Source organism: Gorilla gorilla, chromosome 16, assembly GCF_029281585.2.
Source record: "Gorilla gorilla gorilla isolate KB3781 chromosome 16, NHGRI_mGorGor1-v2.1_pri, whole genome shotgun sequence".
Classification (NCBI taxonomy): Eukaryota; Metazoa; Chordata; class Mammalia; order Primates; family Hominidae; genus Gorilla; species Gorilla gorilla.
Genome location: NC_073240.2, coordinates 99692706 through 99706573, shown reverse-complemented (window position 1 = coordinate 99706573; position 13868 = coordinate 99692706). Strand labels below are relative to the sequence as shown.

General features: G+C 39.4%; 1 protein-coding gene across 1 annotated transcript in view; it reads left to right on the top strand.

Moving 5' to 3' along the window:
- FAM169BP (Protein FAM169B) overlaps positions 1-13868 on the top strand; it is a 78817-nt gene that overhangs the window by 35009 nt on the left and 29940 nt on the right. Inside the window, exon 3 of the mRNA XM_055364069.2 lies at positions 142-319. Within this exon, the coding sequence (XP_055220044.2) occupies positions 142-319 (178 nt within the window). The remainder of the gene's footprint in view (positions 1-141; positions 320-13868) is intronic.

Here is a 13868-nt window from a genome sequence, read left to right as displayed (position 1 = left end):
ACAAAATGAATCTTCGATGGAGGAGCTCACACCTGGCCCCGACGTGTGCGTCACATCCAAGCGCAGAATTTATTGCGCATGATTTTCCTCTCTTGTCTCACTTGACTGTTGTTCTTTTTCTTTCTGTTTTTTTCTTCAAAGGTTCAGTCGTTTGGGGAAAGGGTTGTGCTTTTCATTCTAAACGCCATTATTTTTGGAAGATTGGAGAGAAATTTGGATGATGATGACATGTTTTTTCTACCTCACTCTGTGAAGGAACAAGCTAAAATCCTGTGGAGACGTGGAGCGGCTGTTGGGTTTTACACAACCAAGATGAAAGGTGAGGGATGCACGGCCACCACTTCAGGCTGGACTGAGCGGGGCTGTCTAGGGGTCTGCCTGGCCTGGAGGGCTTCCTCAGCACCACCTATGTGGAGAGAATCTTCTAGCACAGGAAGTATCGCGGATTAAGTTGGGTGTAAATAAACCCCACGTATGGATTCCATTTCCACCACATTTCTCGTCTCAGTGGCAAACATGGTGAAAAGCATGTCCCTTTGATTTCCAGGCAGTGCCATGTCCCCTCTAAAAAATAACTAATTGTAATTAATGGTATAAAATTTCATTTCTTTCCTTCAGTGTTACTAGTTAGTTGTCAGGAAAAATACCACTGCTAATAGCTGACATGTGGAGCCAAAGCAGCTTGGATGCCAAGATTTATAGACATTAGAAGAGAGGGAGTCCGGCCATGATAACAAGGTTAGGGTGAAAGTCTCTGACTTGAAGGGCAGTGACCAGTGCTAAGTGTGGGACTAGTACCATTTTGCTGAAGTGATTTGTCTCTTCTTTTTTATTATTTTTTTTTTTATTTTTTGAGGCAAGGTCTTGCTTGATGTCACCCAGGCTGGAGTACAGTGGCACGATCATGGCTCACTGCAGCCTCAACTTCCGGGTTCAGGTGATCCTGCCACCTCAGCCTCCTGAGTAGCTGGGACTACAGCCATGTCTGGCTAATTTTTGTATTTTTTGTAGAGATGGGGTTTTGCCATGTTGCCCAGGCTGGTCTCGAGCTCCTGAGCTTAAGCTATCTGCCCACTCCAGCCTCCCAAAGTGCTGGGATTGCAGGTGTGTGCCACTGCGCCTGGCCACTGGTTTTCTTCTTTAAAGTTGCTTTCTTTTTTTCATTCTTTCTTTTCTTTTCCTTTCTTTTTTTGAGATGGGATCTCTTTGTCACCCAGGCTGGAGTGCGATGTCATCATCATAACTCACTGCTGCCTCCAGTTCTTGGGCTCAAGTGATCCTCCTGCCTCAGCCTCCCAAAGTGCTGGGATTACAGGCATGAACCACCGCACCTGGCCTCTGTATTTAATTTTTAAAGGCTGTCAACATCTCTCACCTAACTAATTCCAGCCCCATCATTTGGTTGTCAAAAAGTTCTCAATTTTAGCAAAAATTAATCTTCTCAGTAAACTGCCATGGATGTACTACGAGTTAGATGTTTTTCTTGGGCGCTAAAGAGGCTGAGTTTGGTTCTGAGCCACGTTCACGTTGTGTGTGTGCTTGACCTGTCCAGGACGCGATAAATTTGTGTTTCTCGCTTTTTTGTTTTTTCCTCAGTGAGATACAGCAGTTTCTTATCCAAACCACTTCTTCATTTCTTGGTTAATTATTTGCAAAGTCAGTCGTAGCTTTATCCTCTGTGTCTTTCAGCTCCTTTCCTCACGACAGCCTTTGTCCTCAGACTTTGATGCCCTTTCACTTTTTTGAATGGTCATGTTCTTTCACCATTTAAGATAGACCAAGGGGCCTAGAGAAAAATTAAAATGAAAAGGAAGCTTTTTGTAATTCCTCTTTCCTGGGAGACTCATCAGTGGTCATTTTCTACCAAATGGCTGTTTTTGAGTCTGTAACCAAATCATTTGTGGCGTAGACATCCTACTAATAATAACGAAAACTGTTAACAGATGCCAGCTTGATGTGTGAAACCACAGGTAGGCGGCAGAAGGAGCTTGACCTTGGTCTTGCCTGGTCCTGCTGCTATTCCCGGAGGCAGTGATACCAAGGGTCCTGATTCCGAGGAGGGACACAGGGGTTGTCTGCAGCTGCTATGCTCTTCCCCAGGCAGATTCAGGGCCTTGGAGGAGAGGGAAGACCTAAGGATGCTGAGCTGAGGCAGGTCAGACTGGGTGCTTGAATTCTGCCTTTTCATTTCTGATGAATCCTACAAATTCAGTGAAAAGTTCCCTGAAGCTGCTTGTGAGGTCACATTATTTTCATTAATGAACTGGTTTTTGAAGTGGCAATGGACTGTTAGTTACTCGGCAATTTAGTGGGTTTAAAAAGTGTCAAACGTGCATGGTGGCTCACGCCTGTAATCCCAGCACTTTGGGAGGCCAAGGTGAGCAGATTGCTTGAGCTCAGGAGTTCAAGACTAGCCTGGGCAACATGGTGAAACCCCACCTCTATTAAAAGTACAAAAACCAGCTGGGCATGGTGGTGCATGCCTGTGGTCCCAGCTACTCAGGAGGCTGAGGTGGGAGGATCACTTGAGCCGAGATCATGCCACCGCACTCCATCCTGGGTAAAAGAGTGAGACCCTGTCTCAAATAAAAAAAAAAAAGTATCAAACTTGTAGAAAATAAAATAAATGAAGCAAATGTATTTTTCAGGTTTTCATTGCCAACTTTAAAATTTTTTTACTGCCTTTTTATGGATTAACATTTTTAGGGAGACACAATGAGGCTATTTCTGTGGAATCTATATATATATATATTACCAGCAGCAATGTCTGAGAGTTACAGTTGCACCACATCCTTGTCAGTACTTGGTATTGTCAATCTTTTTCATTTTAGCCAGTCTATAAAGTGTGAAGTGGTGGCTAATTTTGGTTTTAATTCACATTTCACTATTTCACTAATGATGAATGACATTGAACATGTGCTTATTTGATGGTCATATAACTTGTTTGATGAAGTGTCTGTTCAAATATTTTTGCCCATTTTTAATTGTTTTTTTAAATTATTGAGCTTCAAGAGTTCTTTATATATTTTAGATAAGAGCTTTTTATCAGATATATGTTTTGAAAACATTTTCATTTTGATGACAGTGGCTTTCAGAGAGCAAAAGTTTTAAATGTTGATGAAGTCTAATTGATCAATTTTCATTATTATTCAGTTGAAAATATTTTCTAAAATACTTTGTGATTTCTGTGGGTTCTTTAAAAGTGAGTTTTTAATTTCCAGGTATTTGGGGACTATCTCTGATTTTTTTTTGATTTCTAATTTAATTCTGCTGCAGTAAGAGAATATAGCCTGCTATATTTAATATTCTGAAAATGACTGAGAGCTGTTTTATGGCCTAGTGTGTGGTCTATCTTTGGGAACATTCTGTGGGGACTTAAAAGAGTATATTTGGTGGTTGTTGGGTGTAGTGTTTAGAACTGTCAGGTTATGGTGACCGGTGATGTCATTCATATCTGCAAGGGAGCAAGAGTGGCGAAGTGCCACGCTCTTTTAAACAGTTGCTATCCGGTGTCATTTTCCTTCAGGCCAAAATACTTCTGATATAGGTTGGATATTTGTCCCCTCCAAATCTCAGGTTAAAATGTGACCCCCCATTGTTGGAGATGGAGATGGGGCCTACTGAGAAGTGTGTGGGTCATGGCGGCAGATCTCTCATGAATGACTTGGCACCTTCCCTGTGATACTGAGTGAGTCTAGCTGTATTAGTTCATACTACAGCAGATTGTTTAAAAAAGCATGGCACCTCCCATCTCTCTCTTGCTCCCTCTCTCTCCATGTGACATGGCTGCTCTCCTTTGCCTTCCACCATGAATGGAAGCTTCCTGAGGCCCCACCAGAAGCAGATGCTGGTGCCATGCTTCTTGTACAGCCTGCAGAATCAGGAGCCAAATAAACCTCTCTTCTTTACAAATTACCCAGCCTCAGGTATTCTTTTATAGCAGCACAAAACAGACTAATACAGCTTCCCTTAGTATTTCTTATAGTGCCATTCTGCTGGCAACAAATTCCATTAATTTTTGTTTACTGAAAATGTTTTTATTTTATTTCACTTTCATATTTGAAAGATAGTTTATCCAGATACAGAATTATTAGAGACCACTTCTTTTCTTTCAGCACTTTGAATATTTTGTTCCAATATCATCTGGCTTTCATAATTTTGGGTGAGAAGTCAGCCATTCGTCTTATTCTTGTCCCCTCATAAACAAAACATCATTTTTTCTTTGACTGCTTTCAAGGCTTTCTCTTTAACTTTGACTTTTTTCTTGCAGTTGACTGTGATACATCTATATCTTAGTCCATTTGTGCTTCTATAACAAACGCAAGAGACTGGATAATTTATAAACAACAGAAATTTATTCCTCACAGTTCCAGTTGTCTTCTTTTTCTGGGTTTGCAGCCATATGTATGTTAGGGTGCTTCATATTGTCTTACAGGCCTCTGAAATTTTATTTTTCTTGGAATATTTTTCTTTCTCCTTTGGTTTAATTTATCTTGATCTATATTCAGGTTCATCTGCCATCTATAATCTGCTGCTAAGTCTATTGAAAAATTCAGTTATTGTACTTTTCAGTGCTAAAACTTGTATTATTGTGTATAGTTTTCAATTCTTTATTGAGATTCCCTGTCTATTTATTCATTTGATTATATCTTTTTCTTTAATTCTTGGGATTATTTTATTTTAATTCTTTGAATATATTTGTAAAGCTGGTTTGAAGTCATGGAATTATTTTAATTATTTGAATATATTTGTAAAGCTGGTTCGAAGTCCTTGTCTGTCAATATCTGGGCCTATGTAAACTCAGTTCTACTGACCACCATTATTTTTTTTCCTGACTAAGGGTCATACTTTCCTGTTTCTTTGCATATTTAGTAATTTTTGGTTGAAAACTAGTCGTTGCAGCAACTGAAATTCTTTTTTGATTTCTGAGGATTTTGAGATTTTTGTTTTAGCAGGCATTGAACTTGCCTGGATTTAAACTGCACACTTCATCTCCCTTGTGATATGTAGCTGCTGACATCTGTTTGTATGGCTTCCCATGGCTCCTTCTTTAGCCTGGCCCTGTAGAGTTCTTCCCTGTACCTGCAAAGTTGGTGGTTCAACAAAGATTTGGACATGGATGTGACTTACCTTCTCTGTGATTTCCTTGCTTCTGCCAGATTTGGATTCTGTAATCTGACCCTTCAAACAATTTATTTGACTTCAGTCTTCTGTTGCTACAGCTGCCCAAGTTGAGGAATGTCCTTGGTTAAAGAAAGTGTCAAAGTCACAGGTCTAATTCTGTGCAATTCCATCTTTCAAGAGTGGGTATCTCTCTGGGCTCTGACTTCTTTTTTGCCGGATCCCTTGGGGTCTGCTCCACTCATATGTAGATTAGCTATAAGCCAGATTTGGGAAGTTTATGCTCTGAATTTGGGTCTCACTAGTTCTGTGGTTCTCTTGCTGCTAGGGCTTCCTCATTAAATTTCTGTGTTTTTTTCCCATCCTGAATTCTGATATTTGACAAGTTTAGCTGGTAAGGCTGTGGTTTTTCCTACAAATTTTTTTTGTAGCCTCACAGGTGGAATTAATCCTGTGGCTGGTAAGCTGAAAACTCACAGGTTCTACCTATTCCAGTTTTCTGAAAGTAAATTTTCCTCTGGCTTCTATCTGCTTTTGGATGCCTTGCAGTGTCTTTAAATGTTTTATTAAATTTATTTTTTAATAGTTATTATATATAGGGATTTGCATGACCACTTCATCTCACCAGCGTTATCTAATATTCTATTCATATATAGATCATAGAATTTTGTTCCTTGCCTTCCCATCTCTTCCTATAAGTTGAGAGAGGGATGTATTTAGATGAATTAAAAAATGGTTGCTATGCATGCAGGTAAATTAAACAAAAAGTAATTTTGATGGTGATTAGGTATATTTTATTATATTTTGTTATTTTACATATGTAAGTTAAGAAAATTTGCCAGTGAGTACATGTGGTTTAATTGGCTACAGGAGGGGTTTATAGTTCAAAAGTTCAGAACAGTTAATGATGTTTCTCCAGTCTTGGCTCTGTCTTGGTGCCTGTCACAGTGTTTTGTGGTGATGTTGTATTGATGTTTGAGAGATGGGCACAGCAAATGGCATGCTTCTTCACTTTTCAGCACAACAGTTTCTCTTCATAATCTTAAATCCATATGATTCAGAATGTCTGTTAATTTAGCCTGGGCTTGGCTGAAGTTTATAATTTCATTCTGTGAGGAAAACAAAATATACAAATTCATTGCATAAATAGGATCACAGGGGCCAGGTTTTACCTACTGATATGGTTTGGATTTGTGGCCCCACCCAAATTTCATGTCCAGTTGTAACCCCCAGTGGTGGAGTGGGGGCCTGGTGGGAAGTGATTGGGTCATGGGGTGGACTTCCCCCTTGCTGTTCTCATGATGTGAATGAATTCTCAAGAGTTCTAGTTGTTTAAAAGTGTGTAGTACCTCCCCCTTCACTCTCTCTTCCTCCTGCTCTAGCCATGTAAGATGTGCCTGCTTCCTCTTTGCCTTCTGCCATGATTGAAAGTTTCTTGAGGTCTCCCCAGCCATGCTTCCTGTACAGCCTGTGGAACCCTGACCTACTTAAACATCTTTTCTTATAAATTACCCAGTTTCAGGTATTTCTGTATAGCAATGTGGGAACAGACTAATACGCCTATTGAAGAGTATACATTGTTTCTTTTCTTTCTTTCTTTTTTCTTTTTTTTTTGTTTTTGAGATGGAGTCTTGCTTTGTTGCCCAGAATGGAGTACAGTGACACAATCTCAGCTCACTGCAACTTCTGCCTCCCGGGTTCAAGCGATTCTCCTGCCTCAGCCTCCTGAGTAGCTGGGATTACAGACACGTGCCACCACGCCAAGCTAATTTTTGTATTTTTAGTAGAAACGGGGTTTCGCCATGTTGGCCAGGCTGGTCTCGAACTCCTGACCTCATGATCCACCCTCCTCAGCCTCCCAAAGTGCTGGGATTACAGGCATGAGCCACTGTGCCCGGCAGAGTATACATTATTTCTAAGCATTTTAGCTATATCTTTTCTGTCTGCATGTAACTTTAAATTTTTAAAAGTTATAGAGTAAAATTCACTTTTAGGGGGAGTTTACAGTTCTGCGAATTTTAACCCATGTATAGGTTTGAATAACCAAAACCACAGTGAAAATAAACAACAGTTTCATTACCTCCCCCATACGCTTCATCCCCCCCTCCCAATAACCCCAGCAACCACTGGTCTGTCCTCCACCACTACAGTTTTGTCTCTTTTAGAATATCCTGTACATGAAATCAGGCAGTGTTTAGCCATTGGAGACTGACTTCTTTTGCTCGGAATAATGCCTTTGAGATTCATCCACCATAATGTGTGTATCAGTAGTTTGTGTCCCATTACTGCTGAAGAGCCCATTCAGTTTTCAAACAAGTGAGTGCCTTTATATAGAACAAATAAGATATTTTCAGGTAGACCCCTCTTTGGACACATTTTGCTAGTAGGGTGGTTTGAGTTTCTCCCTTTGTTTGATGGTTCTGTAATTGTCTTTCTTACAAAATATTGACACTTTAGCCATTTCACTATTTCACGTTGAAATTTTCCCTAGGTAATCAAAATTGTGAGGTTTTACTTTAACTTTTGCTCTAAAACCACCATTCCACAAAACTGTTAGCATTCAAGGGAAGAAAACACTCACTGGGGAGTGGAGAGTCGGCCAATTTAAGGCAGAGCTAATAAGTATTGTGGTTTTGTATAAAAACCTAAAAAGAACACTTTTGCATTTCAGATTCCTGAAAGCCCAACACAAATGATTTCTGAAAGTCCTTGAACAAATACAAGGGCAACACTTAAAAATATTAGACTAGGTGGTTTGGAGCCCAGGCAAGCATGGGACCTGTGAGATGAGAGTGACACTGTGGAGTCGGCCTCAGCCCTGCCTGTCACCAGGGCCTTCTGTTCTCTGCCTTCCCCAGACATCAGGCCCACAGGGACCTCCTGCACTGTTGTCCCGTCAAGCAGGGACCCCTTGCCGTCTTCTGGACTTTAGTAGAAGCATAGCAAAAAATGGAGTGGCAAGAGTGCAGTGTTGTTTCGGGTACCGAATCTGCCACCCAAAGAGAAGGGGCTTGCCACTGCAAGGAACAGAAGTCTACGCCTGGACTTACAAGAAGGGAGGGCACTGGAAGAGGGCAGGGGAAGTTCGTGAGGTGCTGCCTGGCTTCTAAGGCCGGGATGGGGACCCCACAGCTGTTAGTGGGTTGCTACTCCGCTAGTCTCTTTGCAGACCAGCTTCCTTTACTTACTTACGTTTCTTGCTCCCTTAGAATGTTGACTTTAGTTTGCTGTGATGCCAGACTGGCCTCTAACTGTACCCGCTTTCAAGGGCCAGGACCTACTATAGTGCTAGTCCAGCTGGCCGGCGGTTTGGTTTCTTATGGATGGATCATGGGTCCACCTTTTGCTCAACTGTGGTCAGGTAGGCTGGGTGCTATGGATCAGAGATGGCCATTTAGCCCTGTCTCTTTAACTGAGGCTATGGTGGGGCAATTTTAAAGAGCTATGGGTTTGGCAGACATCCCATAATAATCCATGGAGGAATCCTGGTGGTCTTGCCTAAAAGTATTCTGGCCTCAACCTGGGCTGTAATACTCTTAGTCAAGACCACCAGGCAGCCCTTTGTTGACAATTCTTAATTTTTAGAGCCCTGCAGAGGACACAGCTTTGTGCTGCTCATGTAGTATAGGATACAGGAATTCTCAGGCTCTACCCCAGACCTACTGAATCAGAAACTCTGCAGTTGGGCCCAGCAGTCTGTGTTAACAAGCCCTGCAGGTGATTCTCATGTACTCTACAGTGTGAGAACCACTGACCTAAGGCACACATTCTCAGCAAGGAGATATTGCCCCCAGTGAGACAGTGATTTGTTCTTGGGGAGCAAAAAAAAATCTTAGATATTTACAGTGGTTTGTGGCTTTTCAAAGATCAACATTATTTAACAAAGTCTTATTTTTTATTAGTATTTAATTTGGGGGATGGTGATCAATATATTACAAATAAATATATTGTATAAGCCTTTCCATAATCTATATATATTTCAAGACATCATATTGTACACCAAAGATATATACAGTATTTATCTGTCAATTAAAAAATATTAATTTAAAAATACTCATATTCAAATTGTGAATTTGTCTCAAATTCATACAAAGCAAAATGGTGGTTTCAAGAACTAGAGGGAGAGGGAAACAGGGAGTTATTGTTTAATGGGTACAGAGTTTCCATTTACCATATGGAAAGAGTTCTGGACATGGATGGTGATGATGGTTACATAACATTATTCATATTTAAAGTTTTTTAAATTGACAGGTAAATATTGTATATTTTTTTGGTGTACAACATGATGTTTTGAAATATGTATAGATTGTGGAATGGCTAAATCAAACTAATGAATATATGCATTACCTCACATATTTATCAGTTATTTGTAGTGAGAACACTTAAAATCTACTCTCGTAACAATTTTCAAGTATACTGTATGTTATTAACTGTAGTCACCGTGTTGTACAGTAGATTTCTTAAGTTATTCTCCTGTCTGTAGGAAATTTTATAGCCTTTGACCAATATCTTCAGTTTCTCCCCACCTCTAGCACCTGGTAACCACCATCCTACTCTCTGCTTCTATGAATTGGACTTTTTTAGATTCTACATATAAATGAGATCATGCACCCATTTTTAAATTGGGTTATTTGTTTTCTTGCTATTAGGGTGTATGAGTTCCTTATATGTTTTAGATATTGACCCCTCATCCGATGTATGGTTTGCAAATATTCTCCCATTCTGTAGGTTGCCTTTTCACTCTGTTGATTGTTTCTTTTGCCATGCAGAAGCTTTTTAGTTTGATGTAGTCCCCTTTGTGTATTTTTGCTTTTGTTGCCTATGCTTTGGGATCATATTAAAAAAACCATTGTCCAGGCCAATGTCATGGAGCTTTCTGCCTATGTTTTCTTATAGTAGTTTTACAGGTTTCGGCCTTACATTTAAATCTTTAATCCAGTTTGAGTTTTTTTTGTGTATGATGTGAGATAAGAGCCTAATTTCATTCTTCTGCATGTGGATATCCTGTTTTACCAACACCATTTAGTGAAGTGACTGTCCTTTTCCAATGTGTGTTCTTGGCATCTTTGTCAAAAATCAATTGGTTGTACGTGTGTGAGTTTATTTCTGGGCTCATTGTTCTGTTCCATTGGTATACCAGTCTGTTTTTATGTCGATACTATGCTATTTTGATTACTATAGTTTTGTATATGTTTTAAAATCACAGAGTGTGATGCTTGTGGCCTTATTCTTTCTGCTTAAGATCACTTTGAGTATTTGGGTCTTTTGTGGTTCTATACAAATTTTAGGATTTTTTTTCTATATCTGTGAAAAATGTCATTGGAATTTTGATAGAGAATGTGTTGAATCTATAGATAGCTTTGGGTAGCAGGGATATTTCAACAGTATTAATCTTTCTAATCCATGAACATGGGATATATTTTCATTTATTTGTGTCTTCTTCAGTTTCTTTCATCAGTATTATAGCTTTCATTGTATAGAATTTTATCTCTTTGGTTAAATTTATTCCTAAGGTATTTTGTTATTTTTTTTGTAGCTATTGTAAATGGGATTGTTTCCTTAATTTCTCTTTTGGATAGTTAATTGTTAGTGTATAGAAACACTACTGATTTTTGTATGTTGAGTTTGTGTCCTGCAAATTTACTGAATTTGTTTATTAGTTCTAACGGTTTTTTAAATATAGTCTTTAGGATTTTTTTATATATAAGATTGTGTCAGCTGGGCATAGTGACTCATCGCTGAAATCTCAGCACTTTGGGAGCCCAAGGCCAGAGGCTCACTTGAGCCCAGGAGTTTGAGACCAGCCTGGGTAACACAGGGAGACCCTGTCTCTACAAAAAAAATTAAAAAGTAATTAGCCAGGTGTGATGATGTGCCTGTTGTCCCAGCTGCTTGAGAGGCTGAGGCAGGAGGATTGCTTGAGCCTGGTAGGTTTAGGCTGCAGTGAGTTACAGTCACGTCAATGCACTCCAGCCTGGTCGACAGAGTGAGACCCTGTCTCAAAAAAAAAAAGAGAAAGAAAGAAAGAATGAAAGAAAGAAAGAAAGAGAAGGAAGGAAGGAAAAGAAAGAAAAGAAGAAAGAAAAAGAAAGAAGAAAGAAAGAAAAAACAAAGAAAGAGAAAGAAAGACAAAGTAAAGGTTATGTCATCTGCTGCAAACAGAGACAATTTAACTTCTTCCTTTCCAGTTTGGATGGCTTTTATTTCTTTCTCTTGCCTCATTGCTATGGCTAGTACTTCTAGTACTATGTTGAATAGAAGTGGCAAGAGTGAATATCCTTGTTATTGATCTTAGAGGACTATCTTGCAGCTTTTCACTGTTGAATATGATGTAAGCTATGGATTTGCAGGTTGTTTTCATGTTGTTGAGGTTGAATAGTTCTCTATATTTTCTAGATATTAACCCCCACCTTAGTCTGTTTGTGGTGCTATAACAAAATACCACAGATTGGGTAATTTATGAGCAATAGAAATTTATTTCTCACAGTTCTGGAGGCTGAGAAGTCTAAGATCAAGATACTAGCAGGTTCAGTGTCTAGTGAGGACCCAAATGAATCCTGCCATTTGCCTCCAAATGGCATCTTGTTAACGTATCTTCCTGAGGGGATGAATGCTGTGTCCTCACATGGTGAAAGGATGGAAAGGGGAGAAAAGGGCCTCCTTCCACTCACTCCCTCCAGCCCTTTCATAGGAGTGCCAATCTCATCCATGAGGCTGGAGCCTTCAAGGCCTAATCACCCTCTAAAGGCCCTATCTCTTAATACTATCACTTTGGTGGTTAAGTTTCAATATATGAATTTTGGGGGACACATTCAGACCATAATAATCCCTTATCAGATATATTATTTGCAATTTTTCTCTCCCATTCTATGTGATGCCTTTTTACTTTGTTGATACTGACTTTTGATGCACAAAATTTATAAATTTTCATGAAGTCCAATTGCCTGTGTCATTGGTGTCATATTCAAGAAATCATTGCCAAATCCAGTGTCACGAAGCTTCTGCCCTATGTTTTCTTCTAAGAGTTTTATAGCTTTAGGTCTTACATTTGGGTCTTTGATCCATTTTGAGTTAATTTTTGTGTATAGTGTCAGCTAAGGGTCCAACTTCATTCTTTTGCATATGTATATCCAGTTTTTCCAGCACCATTCATTGAAAAGATTGCCCATTCTTATAGTTTCTTTTGCTTTTTAAAATTTTCTGTTTTCTGGCCGGGTGCGGTGGCTGACACCTGTAATCCCAGCACTTTGGGAGGTCGAAGCAGGTGGAATACCTGAGGTCAGGAGTTTGATACCAGCCTGACCAACATGGAGAAACCTCGTCTCTACTAAGAATACAAAATTAGCCGGATGTGGTGGTGTGTGCCTGTAATCCCAGCTACTCAGAGGGTGAGGCAAAACAATCACTTGAACCTGGGAGGCAGAGATTGCAGTGAGCCAAGATCATGCCATTGCACACCAGCCTGGGCAACAAGAGTGAAACTCTGTCTAAAAAAAAAAAAAAAATTCTGTTTTCTGATTAATGGATTGAGTAATGTTCAGGGTCCAGCACAATGCTGAACTGAAGCAGCCTTTCTCCTGTAATCTTTAAATGAGGTACATTACTGATATAGATTTTCTTATGTTATACTACCTGGGATAAATCTGCTAGGTCAAGTGTTTTTTTTTATTATCATTATTCCTGAGCTTTTTTTGAATATTTAAAAAGTAAATCAAATTTTGTGGCACCTTATAAATTCATTCCTGTTATAATAGTAAAATATGTAGAAATAAATGAAATTTTAAAAGGGAAAATAATATAACTAAAGCTTTTCTCCAGGTGTGTCCTATTTTGGGATGGTTCATGTGAATGCATTATTTTTAATTGTTTTTGAGAAACATATAATTATTACAAATAGATATTATAAAAGCTTAGTTCCTCCTGTTAAAAATGATGTTTTTCTGGGCAGACATTAGCAAACTATGGTCTGTGAGCCAAATCATGCCCATCGCTTGTTTCTGTAAATAAAGTTTTATTGGCATATTGCTATGCCCACTCATATTGTCCTTGGTTGCTTTTGCATTTCAACTGTAGAGTTGAGTAGTTGCAACAGAGACTTTATGGCTCCCAAAGCCTAAAGCATTTACTCTCTGATCTTCACAGAAAAGGTTTGCCAACCCCTGTTCTAGAGAATGCAATTTAAACATTTTTTTTCCCAAAAAATTATTTAATCTAAATTGGTGTAGTAGTTCTTGGTGGGCAGAATTTAGGAACATTCTGACCACTTACTAGTATCTTCAATGGATGCTTAACTGTGCTAGGTTCCAAGGGAGTCTGGCTCTAACCTCGTGAAGTGGGCCCAGGACAGACATAATAGCATGATTGTAACTAAAAGATAGTAATAACACTTAGCAAAATTGAACTCTTAGCCATCTCTGTATTGGATTTCTGTGGTTTAGGAGTATCCTAAATATCGTCATAATTTGCACTCATTCTCTTGGACTAGCAACTGTTACTACTTGACTTGAATTTGGATTTTTAGAGCAGTTCTTCGTAAAACACTCTACAGAGCCACAGCAGTTGCAGCAGCCACCGTCAGTACAATGTCTCTTAAAATTATCAGGATGAGACCTGGATGGGTGCGTCACAGCTCCACAAAAGAAATACTGCAAAAGGAAATTTGCTGAAAGCTGGGTCATCTTTGGCCAGGCACTTGTTTGTTTTGTGCTCTGACATCCACACCGTAACTTTCCTGGTGGCCTGTCTTG